Source organism: Myotis nattereri (genome assembly GCF_964212035.1).
Source record: "Myotis nattereri genome assembly, chromosome: X".
Taxonomy (NCBI): domain Eukaryota; kingdom Metazoa; phylum Chordata; class Mammalia; order Chiroptera; family Vespertilionidae; genus Myotis; species Myotis nattereri.
The window spans coordinates 31,460,412-31,476,173 of NC_138078.1; the positions used below are offsets into that span (position 1 = coordinate 31,460,412).

The following is a 15,762-nucleotide window of genomic DNA, read 5'->3' on the forward strand; positions in this document are numbered from 1 at the left end:
TCCATCAGGGTCATATGGAATCCCTCCTCCCAACTCCATCCAGGCTTCCTATAAAATTCCTCCTCCCTCCTCCATCCAGGGTTCTCTGGAATTCCTCCCCCTCCATCAGGGTCCTATGGAAATCCTCCTTCCTCCTCCAGCAGGATCCTAAGGAATTTCTCCTCTCTCCATCCAAGGTCCTATGGAATCCCTCCTCCCTCCATCAGGGACTTATGGAATCCCTCCTCCCTCCATCAGGGTCCTATGGAATCCCTCCTTCCTACAATAGGGTCCTATGGAATCCCTCCTTCATCCAATAGGGTCCTATTGAATCCCTCCTCTCTCCTCCATATGGGTCCTATGGAATCCCACCTCCCTCCATCAAGGTCCTGTGGAACCACTCCTGCCTCCATCTATGGTCCTATGAAATCCCTCCTTCATCCATCAGGGTTCCATGGAATTCCTCCTCCCTCCTCCATCATGGTCCTATGGAATCCCTTCTCCCACCTCCATCTGGGTCTGAATGAATCCCTCCTCCCTCTATCAGAGCCCGATGGAATCCCTCCTCCCTCCATCAGGGTCCTGTGCTATACCTCCTCCCTCCATTCAGGGTCCTATGGAATCCCCTCTGTCCTCCTCCATCAGGATCCTATGGAATCCCTCCTTCATCGATCAGGGTCCTGAGGAATCCCTCCGCCATCCATCTGGGCCCGATAGAATCCCTTCTCCCTCCATCAGGTTCCTATGGAATCCCTCTTTCCTCCTCTATCAGTGTCCTACAGAACCCCTCCTTCATCCATCAGGGTCCTGTGGAATCCCTCCTCCATCCATCAGGGTCCAATTGAATCCCTCCTCCGTCCATCAGAGTCCTATGGAATCCCTCCTCCCTCCATCAGGGTCCTATGGAATACCTCCTCCCTCCATCAGGGACCTATGGAATCACTCATCTCTCCTCCAACAGGATCTTATGGAATATCTCCTCACTCCATCCATTGGGTCCTATAGAACCACTCCTCCTTCACTCCAGGGTCCTATGGAATTCCTCCTCTCTCCATCTAGGGTCCAATGGAATTCCTTCTCCTTCCATCCAGGGTCCTGTGGTATCCCTCCTCCCTCCATCAGGGACCCATGATATTCCTCCTTCCTCCATCCATGGTCCCATGGAATCGCTCCTTCCTCATCTATCAAGAGTCCTATGGAATCTTTCCTCACTCCGTCCAGGATCCTAACAAATCCCTCCTCCCTCCCTCCACTGTATCCTATGGAATCCTTTTTCTGTCTCTCCATCTGGGTCCTTTGGACTCCATCCCACCTCCTCCATCCAGGGTCCTATGGAATCCCTCCTCCCTGCATCAGGGTCCTATGGAATCCCTCCTTCCTCCATCAGGGTCCTATGGAATCAGTCCTCCCTCCTCCATAAGGGTCCTATGGAATCCCTCCTCCATCCATCAGGGTCCTGTGGAACCCCTCCTGCCTCCATCTATGGTCCTATGGAATCCCTCCTCCCTCCATCAGGGACTTATGGAATCCCTCCTCCCTCCGTCAGGGTCCTATGGAATCCCTCCTTCCTCCAATAGGGTCCTATGGAATCCCTCCTTCCTCCAATAGGGTCCTATGGAATCCCTCCTCTCTCCTCCATCAGGGTCCTATGGAATCCCACCTCCCTCCATCAAGGTCCTGTGGAACCCCTCCTGCCTTCATCTATGGTCCTATGAAATCCCTCCTTCATCCATCAGGGTTCTATGGAATTCCACCTCCCTCCTCCATCATGGTCCTATGGAATCCCTTCTCCAACCTCTATCTGGGTCCGATGGAATCCCTCCTCCCTCCATCAGGGTCCTGTGCTATACCTCCTCCCTCCATTCAGGGTCCTATGGAATCCCCTCTGTCCTCCTCCATCAGGATCCTATGGAATCCCTCCTTCATCCATCAGGTTCCTGTGGAATCCCTCCGCCATCCATCTGGGCCTCATGGAATCCCTTCTCCCTCCATCAGGTTCCTATGGAATCCCTCTTTCCTCCTCTATCAGTGTCCTACGGAACCCCTCCTTCATCCATCAGGGTCCTGTTGAATCCCTCCTCCATCCATCAGAGTCCTATGGAATCCCTCCTCCCTCCATCAGGGTCCTATGGAATCCCTCCTCCCTCCATCAGGGACCTATGGAATCCCTCATCTCTCCTCCAACAGGATCTTATGGAATATCTCCTCACTCCATCCATTGGGTCCTATAGAACCACTCCTCCTTCACTCCAGGTTCATCTGGAATTCCTCCTCTCTCCATTTAGAGTCCAATGGTATTCCTTCTCCTTCCATCCAGGGTCCTGTGGTATCCTTCCTCCCTCCATCAGGGTCCCATGATATTCCTCCTTCATCCATACATGGACCCATGGAATCGCTCCTTCCTCATCTGTCAAGAGTATTATGGAATCTTTCCTCACTCCGTCCAGGATCCTAACAAATCCCTCCTCCCTCCCTCCACTGTATCCTATGGAATCATTTTTCTGTCTCTCCATCTGGGTCCTTTGGACTCCATCCCACCTCCTCCATCCAGGGTCCTATGGAATCCCTCCTCCCTGCATCAGGGTCCTATGGAATCCCTCCTTCCTCCATCAGGGTCCTATGGAATCAGTCCTCCCTCCTCCATCAGGGTCCTATGGAATCCCTCCTTTATCCAATTGGGTCCTATGGAATCCCTCATCTCTCCTCCATCAGGGTCCTATGGAATCCCCCCTACCCCCTCCATCAGGGTCCTATGGAATCCCTCCGTCCTCCAATAGAGTCCTATGGAATCCCTCCTCTCTCCTCCAAGGGTTCTATGGAATCCCTCCTCCCTCCATCAGGGTCCTGTGGAACCCCTCCTGCCTCCATCTATGGTCCTATGGAATCCCTAATTCATCCATCATGGTTCGAAGGAAGTCCTCATCCCTCCTCCATCATGGTCCTATGGAATCCCTTCTCCCACCTCCATCTGAGTCCGATGGAATCCCTTCTCCCTCTCTCAGGGCCCGATGGAATCCCTCCTCCCTACATCAGGGTCCTGTGGAATCCCTCCTCCATCCATCAGGGTTCTATGGAATTCCTCCTTCCTCCTCATCACGGTCCTATGGAATCCCTTCTCCCACCTCCATCAGGGTCCTCTGGAATCCCCCTCCCCCCTCCATCAGGGTCCTATGGAATCCCTCCTTCATTCAATAGGATCCTATGGAATCCCTCGTCTCTCCTCCATCAGGGTCCTATGGAATCCCCCCTACCGCCTCCATCAGGGTCCTATGGAATCCCTCCGTCCTCCAATAGGGTCCTATGGAATCCCTCCTCCCTCCTCCATCAGGGTCCTTTGGAATCCCTCCTCCCTCCATCAGGGTCCTGTGGAACCCCTCCTTCCTCCATCTATGGTCCTATGACATCCCTCCTCCCTCCATCAGCGTCGTATGGAATCCCTCCGCCCAACTCCATCCAGGCTTCCTATGAAATTCTTCCTCCCTCCTCCTTCCAGGGTTCTCTGGAATTCCTCCCCCTCCATCAGGGTCCTATGGAAATCCTCCTCCCTCCTCCTTCAGGGTACTATGGAATTCCTCCTCCCTCGATTAGGGTCCTATGGAATCCCACCTCCCTCTTGTCATCAGGGTCCTATGGAATCCCTCCTCCCTCCATCCAGGGTTGTATGGAATCCCTCCTCCCTCCATCACAGTCCTATGGAATCCCTCCTCCCTCCTTAAGAGTCCTATGGAATCCCTCCACCGTCCTCCATCAGGATACTATGGAATCCCTCCTCCTCTATCCAGGGTCCTATGGAATCCTTGCTCCCTCCATCCAGGATCTTATCGAATCCCTCCTCCCTCCTTCCAACTGGATCATACGGAATACTTTCTCCCTTGCTCCATCTGGGTCCTATGGACTCCCTCTACCTCCACCATCCAAGGTCCTATGGAACCCCTCCTCCCTCCATCAGGGTCATATGGAATCCCTCCTCCCAACTCCATCCAGGCTTCCTATAAAATTCCTCCTCCCTCCTCCATCCAGGGTTCTCTGGAATTCCTCCCCCTCCATCAGGGTCCTATGGAAATCCTCCTTCCTCCTCCAGCAGGATCCTAAGGAATTTCTCCTCTCTCCATCCAAGGTCCTATGGAATCCCTCCTCCCTCCATCAGGGACTTATGGAATCCCTCCTCCCTCCATCAGGGTCCTATGGAATCCCTCCTTCCTACAATAGGGTCCTATGGAATCCCTCCTTCATCCAATAGGGTCCTATTGAATCCCTCCTCTCTCCTCCATATGGGTCCTATGGAATCCCACCTCCCTCCATCAAGGTCCTGTGGAACCACTCCTGCCTCCATCTATGGTCCTATGAAATCCCTCCTTCATCCATCAGGGTTCCATGGAATTCCTCCTCCCTCCTCCATCATGGTCCTATGGAATCCCTTCTCCCACCTCCATCTGGGTCTGAATGAATCCCTCCTCCCTCTATCAGAGCCCGATGGAATCCCTCCTCCCTCCATCAGGGTCCTGTGCTATACCTCCTCCCTCCATTCAGGGTCCTATGGAATCCCCTCTGTCCTCCTCCATCAGGATCCTATGGAATCCCTCCTTCATCGATCAGGGTCCTGAGGAATCCCTCCGCCATCCATCTGGGCCCGATAGAATCCCTTCTCCCTCCATCAGGTTCCTATGGAATCCCTCTTTCCTCCTCTATCAGTGTCCTACAGAACCCCTCCTTCATCCATCAGGGTCCTGTGGAATCCCTCCTCCATCCATCAGGGTCCAATTGAATCCCTCCTCCGTCCATCAGAGTCCTATGGAATCCCTCCTCCCTCCATCAGGGTCCTATGGAATACCTCCTCCCTCCATCAGGGACCTATGGAATCACTCATCTCTCCTCCAACAGGATCTTATGGAATATCTCCTCACTCCATCCATTGGGTCCTATAGAACCACTCCTCCTTCACTCCAGGGTCCTATGGAATTCCTCCTCTCTCCATCTAGGGTCCAATGGAATTCCTTCTCCTTCCATCCAGGGTCCTGTGGTATCCCTCCTCCCTCCATCAGGGACCCATGATATTCCTCCTTCCTCCATCCATGGTCCCATGGAATCGCTCCTTCCTCATCTATCAAGAGTCCTATGGAATCTTTCCTCACTCCGTCCAGGATCCTAACAAATCCCTCCTCCCTCCCTCCACTGTATCCTATGGAATCCTTTTTCTGTCTCTCCATCTGGGTCCTTTGGACTCCATCCCACCTCCTCCATCCAGGGTCCTATGGAATCCCTCCTCCCTGCATCAGGGTCCTATGGAATCCCTCCTTCCTCCATCAGGGTCCTATGGAATCAGTCCTCCCTCCTCCATAAGGGTCCTATGGAATCCCTCCTCCATCCATCAGGGTCCTGTGGAACCCCTCCTGCCTCCATCTATGGTCCTATGGAATCCCTCCTTCATCCATCAGGGTTCTATGGAATTCCTCCTCCCTCCTCCATCGTGGTCCTATGGAATCCCTTCTCCCACCTCCATCTGGGTCTGATGGAATCCCTCCTTCCTCTATCAGGGCCCAATCGAATCCCTTCTCCCTCCATCAGGGTCCTGGGGAATCACTTCTCCCTCCATCAGGGTCCTATGGAATCCCTCTTCCCTCCTCCATCAGGGTCCTATGGAATCGCTCCTTCATCCATCAGGGTCCTGTGGAATCCCTCCTCCATCCATCAGGGTTCTATGAAATTTCTCCTTCCTCCTTCATCACGGTCCTATGGAATCCCTTCTCCCACCTCCATCAGGGTCCTATGGAATCCTTCCTCCCTGGATCAGGATCCTATGGAATCCTTCCTCCCTCCATCAGGGTCCTATGGAATCACTCCTCCCTCCTTCATCAGCATCCTATGGAATCCCTCCTCCATCCATCAGGGTCCTGTTTAATCCCTCCTCCTACCCTCCATCAGGGTCCTATGGAGTCCCTCCTCTCTCCAGCCAGGGTCCTATGGAATCTCCCCTCCCCACTCCATCACTGTCCTATGGAATCCCTCCTTCATTCAATAGGGTCCTATGGAATCCCTCCTCTCCCCTCCATCAGGGTCCGATGGAATCCCTCCTCCTTCATCCATCAGGGTCCTATGGAATCCCTCCTCCCCCCTCCATCAGGGTCCTATGGAATCCCTCCTTCCTCCAATAGGGTCCTATCGAATCCCTCCTCTTTCCATCAGGGTCGTATGGATTCCCTTCTCCCCCCATAAGTGTCTTATGCAATCCCTCTTCCCTCCTACATCAGGGCCCTATGGAATCACACGTCCCTCCTCCATCAGGGCCCTATGGAATCTCTCCTACCTCCTTCATCAGGATCCTATGGAATCCCTCCTCCATCCATCAGGGTCCTGTTTAATCCCTCCTCCTTCCCTCCATCAGGGTCCTATGGAGTCCCTCCTCTCTCCAGCCAGGGTCCTATGGAATCTCCCCTCCCCACTCCATCAGGGTCCTATGGAATCCCTCCTTCATTCAATAGGGTCCTATGGAATCCCTCCTCTCCCCTCCATCAGGGTCCGATGGAATCCCTCCTCCTTCATCCATCAGGGTCCTATGGAATCCCTCCTCCCCCCTCCATCAGGGTCCTATGGAATCCCTCCTTCCTCCAATAGGGTCCTATGGAATCCCTCCTCTTTCCATCAGGGTCGTATGGATTCCCTTCTCCCCCCATAAGTGTCTTATGCAATCCCTCTTCCCTCCTACATCAGGGCCCTATGGAATCACACGTCCCTCCTCCATCAGGGCCCTATGGAATCCGTCCTACCTCCTTCCATCAGGATCGTATGGAATCCCTCCTCCTCCCTCCATCAGGATCCTATGGAATTCCTCCTCCTTCCATCAGGGCCCTAAAGAATCCCTCCTCCTTCCTCCATCAGGATCCTTTGGAATCCCTCCTCCCTCCTCGATGACGGTCCCATGGAATTCCTCCTCCGTACATCCAGCTTCCTATGAGATCCCACCTCCCTACCTCCTATGGAATATCTCCCTCCCGTCATCGGTGCCCTATGGATTCCCTCCTCCCTCCATCAGGGTCGTATGGAATCCCTCCTCCCAACTCCATCCAGGCTTCCTATGAAATTCCTCCTTCCTCCTCCATCCAGGGTTCTCTGGAATTCCTCCCCCTCCATCAGGGTCCTATGGAATTCCTCCTTCCTCCTCCAGCAGGATCCTAAGGAATTCCTCCTCTCTCCATCCAAGGTCCTATGGAATCACTCCTCCCTCCATCAGGGACCTATGGAATCCCTCATCTCTCCTCCAAAAGGATCTTATGGAATCCCTCCTCACTCCATCCATTGGTTCCTATAGAACCCCTACTCCTTCACTCCAGGGTCCTATGGAATTCCTCCTTCTTCCATACAGGGTCCTGTGGTATCCCTCCTCCCTCCATCAGGGTCCCATGATATTCCTCCTTCCTCCATTCATGGTCCCATGAAATCGCTCCTTCCTCATCTATCAAGAGTCATATGGAATCCTTCCTCACTCCGTCCAGGATCCTAACAAATCCCTCCTTCCTCCCTCCACTGTATCCTATGGAATCCTGTTTCTGTCTCTCCATCTGGGTCCTTTGGACTCCATCCTACCTCCTCCATCCAGGGTCCTATGGAATCCCTCCTCCCTGCTTCAGGGTCCTATGGAATCCCTCCTCCCTCCTCCATCAGGATACTATGGAATCCCTTCTCCTCTATCCAGGGTCCTATGGAATCCTTCCTCCCTCCATCCAGGATCTTATCGAATACCTCCTCCCTCCTTCCAACTGGATCATACGGAATACTTTCTCCCTTGCTTCATCTGGGTCCTATGTACTCCCTCTCCCTCCTCCATCCAAGGTCCTATGGAATCCCTCCTCCCTCCATCAGGGTCGTATGGAATCTCTCCGCCCAACTCCATCCAGGCTACCTATAAAATTCCTCCTCCCTCCTCCATCCAGGGTTCTCTGGAATTCCTCCCCCTCCATCAGGGTCCTATGGAAATCCTCCTTCCTCCTCCAGCAGGATCCTAAGGAATTTCTCCTCTCTCCATCCAAGGTCCTATCGAATCCCTCCTCCCTCATCAGGGACTTATGGAATCCCTCCTCCCTCCATCAGGGTCCTATGGAATCCCTCCTTCCTCCAATAGGGTCCTATGGAATCCCTCCTTCCTCCAATAGGGTCCTATGGAATCCCTCCTCTCTCCTCCATCAGGGTCCTATGGAATCCCTCCACCCACCTCCATCTGGGTCAGATGGAATCCCTTCTCCCTCTATCAGGGCCCGATGGAATCCCTCCTCCCTCCATCAGGGTCCTGTGGAATACCTCCTCCCTTCATTCAGTGTCCTATGGAATCCCTCTTCCCTCCTCCATCAGGGTCCTATGGAATCGCTCCTTCATCCATCAGGGTCCTGTGGAATCCCTCCTCCATCCATCAGGGTTCTATGGAATTCCTCCTTCCTCCTTCATCAAGGTCCTATGGAATCCCTTCTCCCACCTCCATCAGGGTCCTATGGAATCCCTCCTCCTTCATCAGGGTCCTATGGAATCCTTCCTCCCTCCATCAGGGTCCTATGGAATCACTCCTCCCTCCTTCATCAGGATCCTATGGAATCTCCCCTCCCCACTCCATCAGGGTCCTATGGAATCCCTCCTTCATTCAATAGGGTCCTACGGAATCCCTCCTCTCCCCTCCATCAGGGTCCGATGGAATCCCTCCTCCTTGATCCATCAGGGTCCTATGGAATCCCTCCTCCCACCTCCATCAGGGTCCTATGGAATCCCTCCTTCCGCCAATAGGGTCCTATGGAATCCCTCCTCTTTCCATCAGGGTCGTATGGATTCCCTTCTCCCCCCATAAGTGTCTTATGCAATCCCTCTTCCCTCCTACATCAGGGCCCTATGGAATCACACGTAGCTCCTCCATCAGGGCCCTATGGAATCCCTCCTACCTCCTTCCATCAGGATCGTATGGAATCCCTCCTCCTCCCTCCATCAGGATCCTATGGAAATCCTCCTCCTTCCATCAGGGCCCGAAGGAATCCCTCCTCCTTCCTCCATCAGGATCCTTTGGAATCCCTCCTCCCTCCTCGATGACGGTCCCATGGAATCCCTCCTCCGTACATCCAGCTTCCTATGAGATCCCACCTCCCTACCTCCTATGGAATATCTCCCTCCCGTCATCGGTGCCCTATGGATTCCCTCCTCCCTCCATCAGGGTCGTATGGAATCCCTCCTCCCAACTCCATCCAGGCTTCCTATGAAATTCCTCCTCCCTCCTCCATCCAGGGTTCTCTGCAATTCCTCCCCCTCCATCAGGGTCCTATGGAATTCCTCCTTCCTCCTCCAGCAGGATCCTAAGGAATTCCTCCTCTCTCCATCCAAGGTCCTATGGAATCACTCCACCCTCCATCAGGGACCTATGGAATCCCTCATCTCTCCTCCAAAAGGATCTTATGGAATCCCTCCTCACTCCATCCATTGGTTCCTATAGAACCCCTACTCCTTCACTCCTGGGTCCTATGGAATTCCTCCTTCTTCCATCCAGGGTCCTGTGGTATCCCTCCTCCCTCCATCAGGGTCCCATGATATTCCTCCTTCCTCCATCCATGGTCCCATGGAATCGCTCCTTCCTCATCTATCAAGAGTCATATGGAATCCTTCCTCACTCCGTCCAGGATCCTAACAAATCCCTCCTCCCTCCCTCCACTGTATCCTATGGAATCCTTTTTCTGTCTCTCCATCTGGGTCCTTTGGACTCCATCCTACCTCCTCCATCCAGGGTCCTATGGAATCCCTCCTCCCTGCATCAGGTTCCTATGGAATCCCTCCTCCCTCCTCCATCGGGATCCTGTGGAATCCCTCCTCCATCCATCAGGGTTCTATGGAATTCCTCCTTCCTCCTTCATCACGGTCCTTTGGAATCCCTTCTCCCACATCCATCAGGGTCTTGTGGAATCCCCCCTCCCCCCTCCATCAGGGCCCTATGGAATCCCTCCTTCATTCAATAGGGTCCTATGGAATCCCTCGTCTCTCCTCCATCAGGGTCCTAAGGAATCCCTCCTTCATTCAATAGGGTCCTATGGAATTACTCCTCACTCCATCAGGGTCCTATGGAATCCACCCTACCCCCTCCATCTGGGTCCTATGCAATCCCTCCTCTCTCCTCCATCAGGGTCCTATGGAATCCTTCCTCGCTCCATCAGGGTCCTGTGGAACCCCTCCTGCCTCCATCTATGGTCCTATGGAATCCTTCCTTCATCCGTCAGGGTTATATGGAATTCCTCCTCCCTCCTCCATCATGGTCCTCTGGAATCCCTTCTCCCACCTCCATCAGAGTCCGATGGAATCCCTCCTCCCTCTCTCACGGCCCGATGGAATCCCTTCTCCCTCCATCAGGGTCCTGTGGAATCCCTCCTCCATCCATCAGGGTTCTATGGAATTCCTCCTTCCTCCTTCATCACGGTCCTATGGAATCCCTTCTCCCACCTCCATCAGGGTCCTATGGAATCCCACTCCCCCCTCCATCAGGTTCCTATGGAATCCCTCCTTAATCCAATAGGATCCTATGGAATCCCTCGTCTCTCCTCCATCAGGGTCCTATGGAATCCCCCCTACCGCCTCCATCAGGGTCCTATGGAATCCCTCCGTCCTCCAATACGGTCCTATGGAATCCCTCCTCTCTCCTCCATCAGGGTCCTTTGGAATCCCTCCTCCCTCCATCAGGGTCCTGTGGAACCCCTCCTTCCTCCATCTATGGTCCTATGAAATCCTTCCTCACTCCATCAGCGTCGTATGGAATCCCTCCGCCCAACTCCATCCAGGCTTCCTATGAAATACCTCCTCCCTCCTCCTTCCAGGGTTCTCTGGAATTCCTCCCCGTCCATCAGGTTCCTATGGAAATCCTCCTCCTTCCTCCATCAGGGTACTATGGAATTCCTCCTCCCTCGATTAGGGTCCTATGGAATCCCACCTCCCTCTTGTCATCAGGGTCCTATGGAATCCCTCCTCCCTCCATCCAGGGTTGTATGGAATCCCTCCTCCCTCCATCACAGTCCTATGGAATCCCTCCTCCTTCCCTAAGAGTCCTATGGAATCCATCCTCCCTCCTCCATCAGGATACTATGGAATCCCTCCTCCTCTATCCAGGGTCCTATGGAATCCTTCCTCCCTCCCTCCAGGATCTTATCGAATCCCTCCTCCCTCCTTCCAACTGGATCATACGGAATACTTTCTCCCTTGCTCCATCTGGGTCCTATGGACTCCCTCTCCCTCTTCCATCCAAGGTCCTATGGAATCCCTCCTCCCTCCATCAGGGTCGTATGGAATCCCTCCTCCCAACTCCATCCAGGCTTCCTATAAAATTCCTCCTCCCTCCTCCATCCAGGGTTCTCTGGAATTCCTCCCCCTCCATCAGGGTCCAATGGAAATCCTCCTTCCTCCTCCAGCAGGATCCTAAGGAATTTCTCCTCTCTCCATCCAAGGTCCTATGGAATCCCTCCTCCCTCCATTAGGGACTTATGGAATCCCTCCTCCCTCCGTCAGGGTCCTATGGAATCCCTCCTTCCTCCAATAGGGTCCTATGGAATCCCTCCTTCCTCCAATAGGGTCCTATGGAATCCCTCCTCTCTCCTCCATCAGGGTCCTATGGAATCCCTCCTCCCTCCATCAGGGTCCTGTGGAACCACTCCTGCCTCCATCTATGGTCCTATGACATCCCTCCTTCATCCATCAGGGTTCTATGGAATTCCTCCTCCCCTCCTCCATCATGGTCCTATGGAATCCCTTCTCCCACCTCCATCTGGGCCCGATGGAATCCCTCCTCCCTCTATCAGGGCCCGATGGAATCCCTCCTCCCTCCATCAGGGTCCTGTGCTATACCTCCTCCCTCCATTCAGGGTCGTATGGAATCCCCTCTTTCCTCCTCCATCAGGATCCTATGGAATCGCTCCTTCATCCATCAGGGTCCTGTGGAATCCCTCCGCAATCCATCTGGGACCTATGGAATCCCTTCTCCCTCCATCAGGGTCCTATGGAATCCCTCTTTCCTCCTCCATCAGGGTCCTATGGAATCCCTCCTCCCTCCATCAGGGTCCTATGGAATCCCTCCTCCCTCCATAAGGGTCCTATTGGATCACTCCTCCCTCCTCCATCCAGGGTCCCGAGCTGCACCTAATTGAGTCCTTGGTGGAGACTCCTGGATACTTGTTTTAAAACTGAAATGTGAGGGATTTCATCACAGGAATCAGAGAAAGACCTTTATTTATTTAAGAACCAATGACTTTATTTGAAGAGACAGTGAACCTTGAACCCAGAACTGAAGTGCCCGTTTTTCATGGACTATATGGCCAATGGCATCCGGGCACGGGGCAGGGAGGCCCCCACGGCTCTCTGGAAGGCAGTCCTGGTCAGTGCTACTCTCCGTCGCTCAGGATGAGCTTGTGGAGCAGGTCCTCCTCCAGGCAGGACTCGGGGGCCTGCATCTGGCGCAGCTGGCTGATGTGGCCGCCCAGCTCCTGGAGTAAGGCCGCCTGTGGGTGCAGGCAGTGGCTCTCCAGGAACTCGCACAGGTGGGCGTCCTCCCGGTGGGTGGCCAGGCGGTGCAGGTGCCGCAGGCCCTGGTCCACTCTCTTCGCCAGGAGCAGGGCCAGCCCCAGGGCCATCAGGCTGCTGTCCCACTCGTACTGCTGCGGCCAGGGGACGGCCTCCAGCAGGACTCGGCCCCCGTGCTGGCTCTGCAGCCACAGCCACCGCTCTGCCTGCTCCCTTGTCTTGAGGGCCCACTTCCGGAAGTACTGGGAGCCCTGCTGCCAGGCCCAGTTGTGCCTCTGGAAGTAGCCGGCGATGGAGGTGTACACGGAGGCCGCGTAGAGCTCCAGGCTGATCTGCTGGTTGATGGCGGCCTCGCAGTCTGGATGGTAGCGCTGGCGCTCAGAGGAGGGCGGAGGAGTGGCCATGTCTGCAGGCGAAGGAGCGGGTTGGAGGTTGAGGCTGAGTGGAGGAGGCCGGCTGGTCACAGGTGTAGGCGGCTGGGGTCTCCGTAGGTCCTGGGTGAGGGCAGGGCACCAGAGTCAGGCGTCTGCAGCGACAAGACACGTGGAAGGCTGCGGGCCGCTGGTGGTGGCTGTTGGCTCTGAGGGGACCCGAAGCAGTGACCGTTACTCAGGCGTCTGGGGAGGGGCGGGGGGGCCCCTCACAGGGGGGCCTGAGGGGGCCCCGAGGAGGCGGGCAGCGCTGACCTTCTCCAGATTCCATGCCCGCCTCATGCTGGGCCCTGGCCTTCATGGCATTTTAAAGTGTGACCCATGTGGACATGTGCGACCGCTGTCAGGACGTCAACTGCACTTGATTTCTCGGAGCAACTTGTGTGAATGTGGTCCTGATGTGGTTGTTTCCTTAACTGCCGCCCAGCCCTTTTGGGGTATCCTTATTGCCTCAGCATGAATCCCAAAGCTTCATCAGAATGATGTCAGCGTCTGCACCCACAGTACCCACAGCCTGTCCCCGGTCCTCGGCCTTGTGACACAAGCGACCTCCACTTCCTCCTGTTCACCATCAAGGCCCCCCTCTCTGCGGGCAGAGCCCCGCCTCCACAGCCTCACTGACTCTCCGCCTCCCATCTTCCCTCCTGTGAACTGGCCTTCCCGCCCTTTACTCTGTCTCCTCTCCATCTCTCAGCACAGCCCTGAAACACATTCTGCCCGCCCTGTCTGCCCCCAAGGGGGACAGTTCCCTTGGTCTCAACGCAGACATCCTAAAGATTCCATCAAAATGCTATTAGAACTGGTAAATGAATTTAGTCAAGTTACAGGATAAAAAATTAGTGTTCAGAAATCCATAGCATGGTTATGTACCAATAATGAAACATCAGAAAAGAAATTAAGAAAACATCCCATTTACAATTGCATCAAAAATACCTACCAGTAAATTTAACCAAAGAGGTAAAAACGTCTGAACTCTGAAAATAATAAGACACTGAAGAACGCAATTGAAGAGGAAGCAAATAAATAAAAGCATATACTGTTTCTTATGGATAGGAACAATTAATGTAAAAAATGTCCATAGTACCAAAAGGATTATATAGATTCAACACAATCAATATCAACATACCAGTGCCATTTACCATCGAACTGGAACAAATAATCCAAAAATTTTGACCCCAAATAGCCACAGCAATCTTGAGAAAGAAGAACAAAGTTGGAGGTATCATGCTACCATTGATAGAACTATTCTACAAGCCCCTAGTAATCAAAACAAAATGGTAATGGCAAAAGATGTATGAAACGGAATAACCTAGAAACAAACTCACACCTATACGGGCCATTAATCTATGGCAAAGGGGGGAAGAACATTCAATGGGATAAGCACAGTCTAGTCCAGTGGTGGCGAACCTTTTGAGCTCGGCATGTCAGCATTTTGAAAAACCCTAACTTAACTCTGGTGCCCTGTCACACATAGAAATTTTTTGATATTTGCAACTATGGTAAAACAAAGATTTATATTTTTGATATTTATTTTATATATTTAAATGCCATTTAACAAAGAAAAATCATCTAAAAAATGAGTTCACGTGTCATAGGTTCACCATCACTCTAGTCAATAAATGGTGCTGGGAAAACTGGACAAATACATGCAAAAATGATACTAGACCATTTTCTTACACTATATATCAGAATAAACTCAAAACTGATTAAAGAGTTAACTATAAGATCCAAAACGAGAAAACTCCTAGAAGAAAGATAGTCAGTAAACTTTTTGACATTGTTCTTAATTATATATATATACTAGAGGCCCGGTGCACGAAATTCCTGCACTGGGGGATGGGGTTCCCTCAGCCAAGCCTGCCCCTCAGTCCAGGAGCCCTCAGTAGATGTCCTACTGATGGCCACAGTCTGGCAGCAGAGGCTCGGTGCAGGCGTCCTCTTTGTGTGTGTGTGTGTGTGTGTGTGTGTGTGTGTATGTGTGTGTGTCTGTCTGTCTGCTGGGGGCCTGCCCCCAGCCACACCTGGGAGGTGCCCCTCTCTGTTGATCTCTCAGGCTCCTGGCCTCCACTGCATGTTGTACTCTCCCTTGAGCTGTGGCCAGGGTGAGGCGCCCTTTCCTGCTGTGGGATTGCCAGAGCAACCTAGGGACAGGTGCACACAGGGCATGGCTGCAGGCCGCCCTTTCCTGCTCTGGGATCACCACAGTGATCCCAAGTGCAGGCGCACAGGGAGGCTGGCTGCAGGCCCCCCTTTCCTGCTCCTTGATCGCCGCTGCAATCCCACGGGCAGGCGCACAGCGGGGCTGGCTAGAGGCCGCTCTTTCCTGCTCAGGAATCGCAGTGGTGACCCAGGTGCTGGCGCACACATGGCTGGCTGCAGGCCACCTGTTGTAACGTACCCCGCGAATCACAGAAGGACGCCTCAAGAAGTCGAATTAAAGAGTCACATTTATTGCAATCCGGGACTATGAGGGGCCATTCCCAAATCTCATAGCCCTAAGATGGTGGCAAAACCAGACTTATATAGGCAAAATCACAAAGGTATTGATTACATCCCAGGGTTTGGAATGTGGCACCTGGCTCCCAAAAAAGCAGATTACAGAAGCAGAATTAAGCATGTTAATTACAGTGTCGGGTCTCGGGGTCACTGAATTGACAGGTATACATTATCTAGAGCCCTTGGGTCTCCTGACCACTAAGTTGTCAGGACAGTTTAGAGTAATTGTGCTGTCCTGGTCTCTGGACCACTGAGTCAGCTGAAACGCACCACCTGTGGCCACTAAAACAATTTAGGGTAATTGTGCTGTCCTGTTTCCCAGGTACAGAAGAATGTG

At 53.3% G+C, this 15,762-nt stretch overlaps 1 protein-coding gene across 1 annotated transcript; it reads right to left on the reverse strand.

The window, feature by feature from the left end:
- Positions 1-12,359: 12,359 nt before the first annotated feature.
- On the reverse strand, positions 12,360-12,902 carry LOC308511642 (ferritin heavy chain-like; the record flags this gene model as incomplete). Its single annotated transcript, XM_081081623.1, has 1 exon — positions 12,360-12,902. One exon carries the CDS (start codon positions 12,900-12,902, stop codon positions 12,360-12,362), a length of 543 nt encoding a protein of 180 aa, XP_080937749.1.
- Between the last annotated feature and the right edge of the window lie 2,860 nt (positions 12,903-15,762).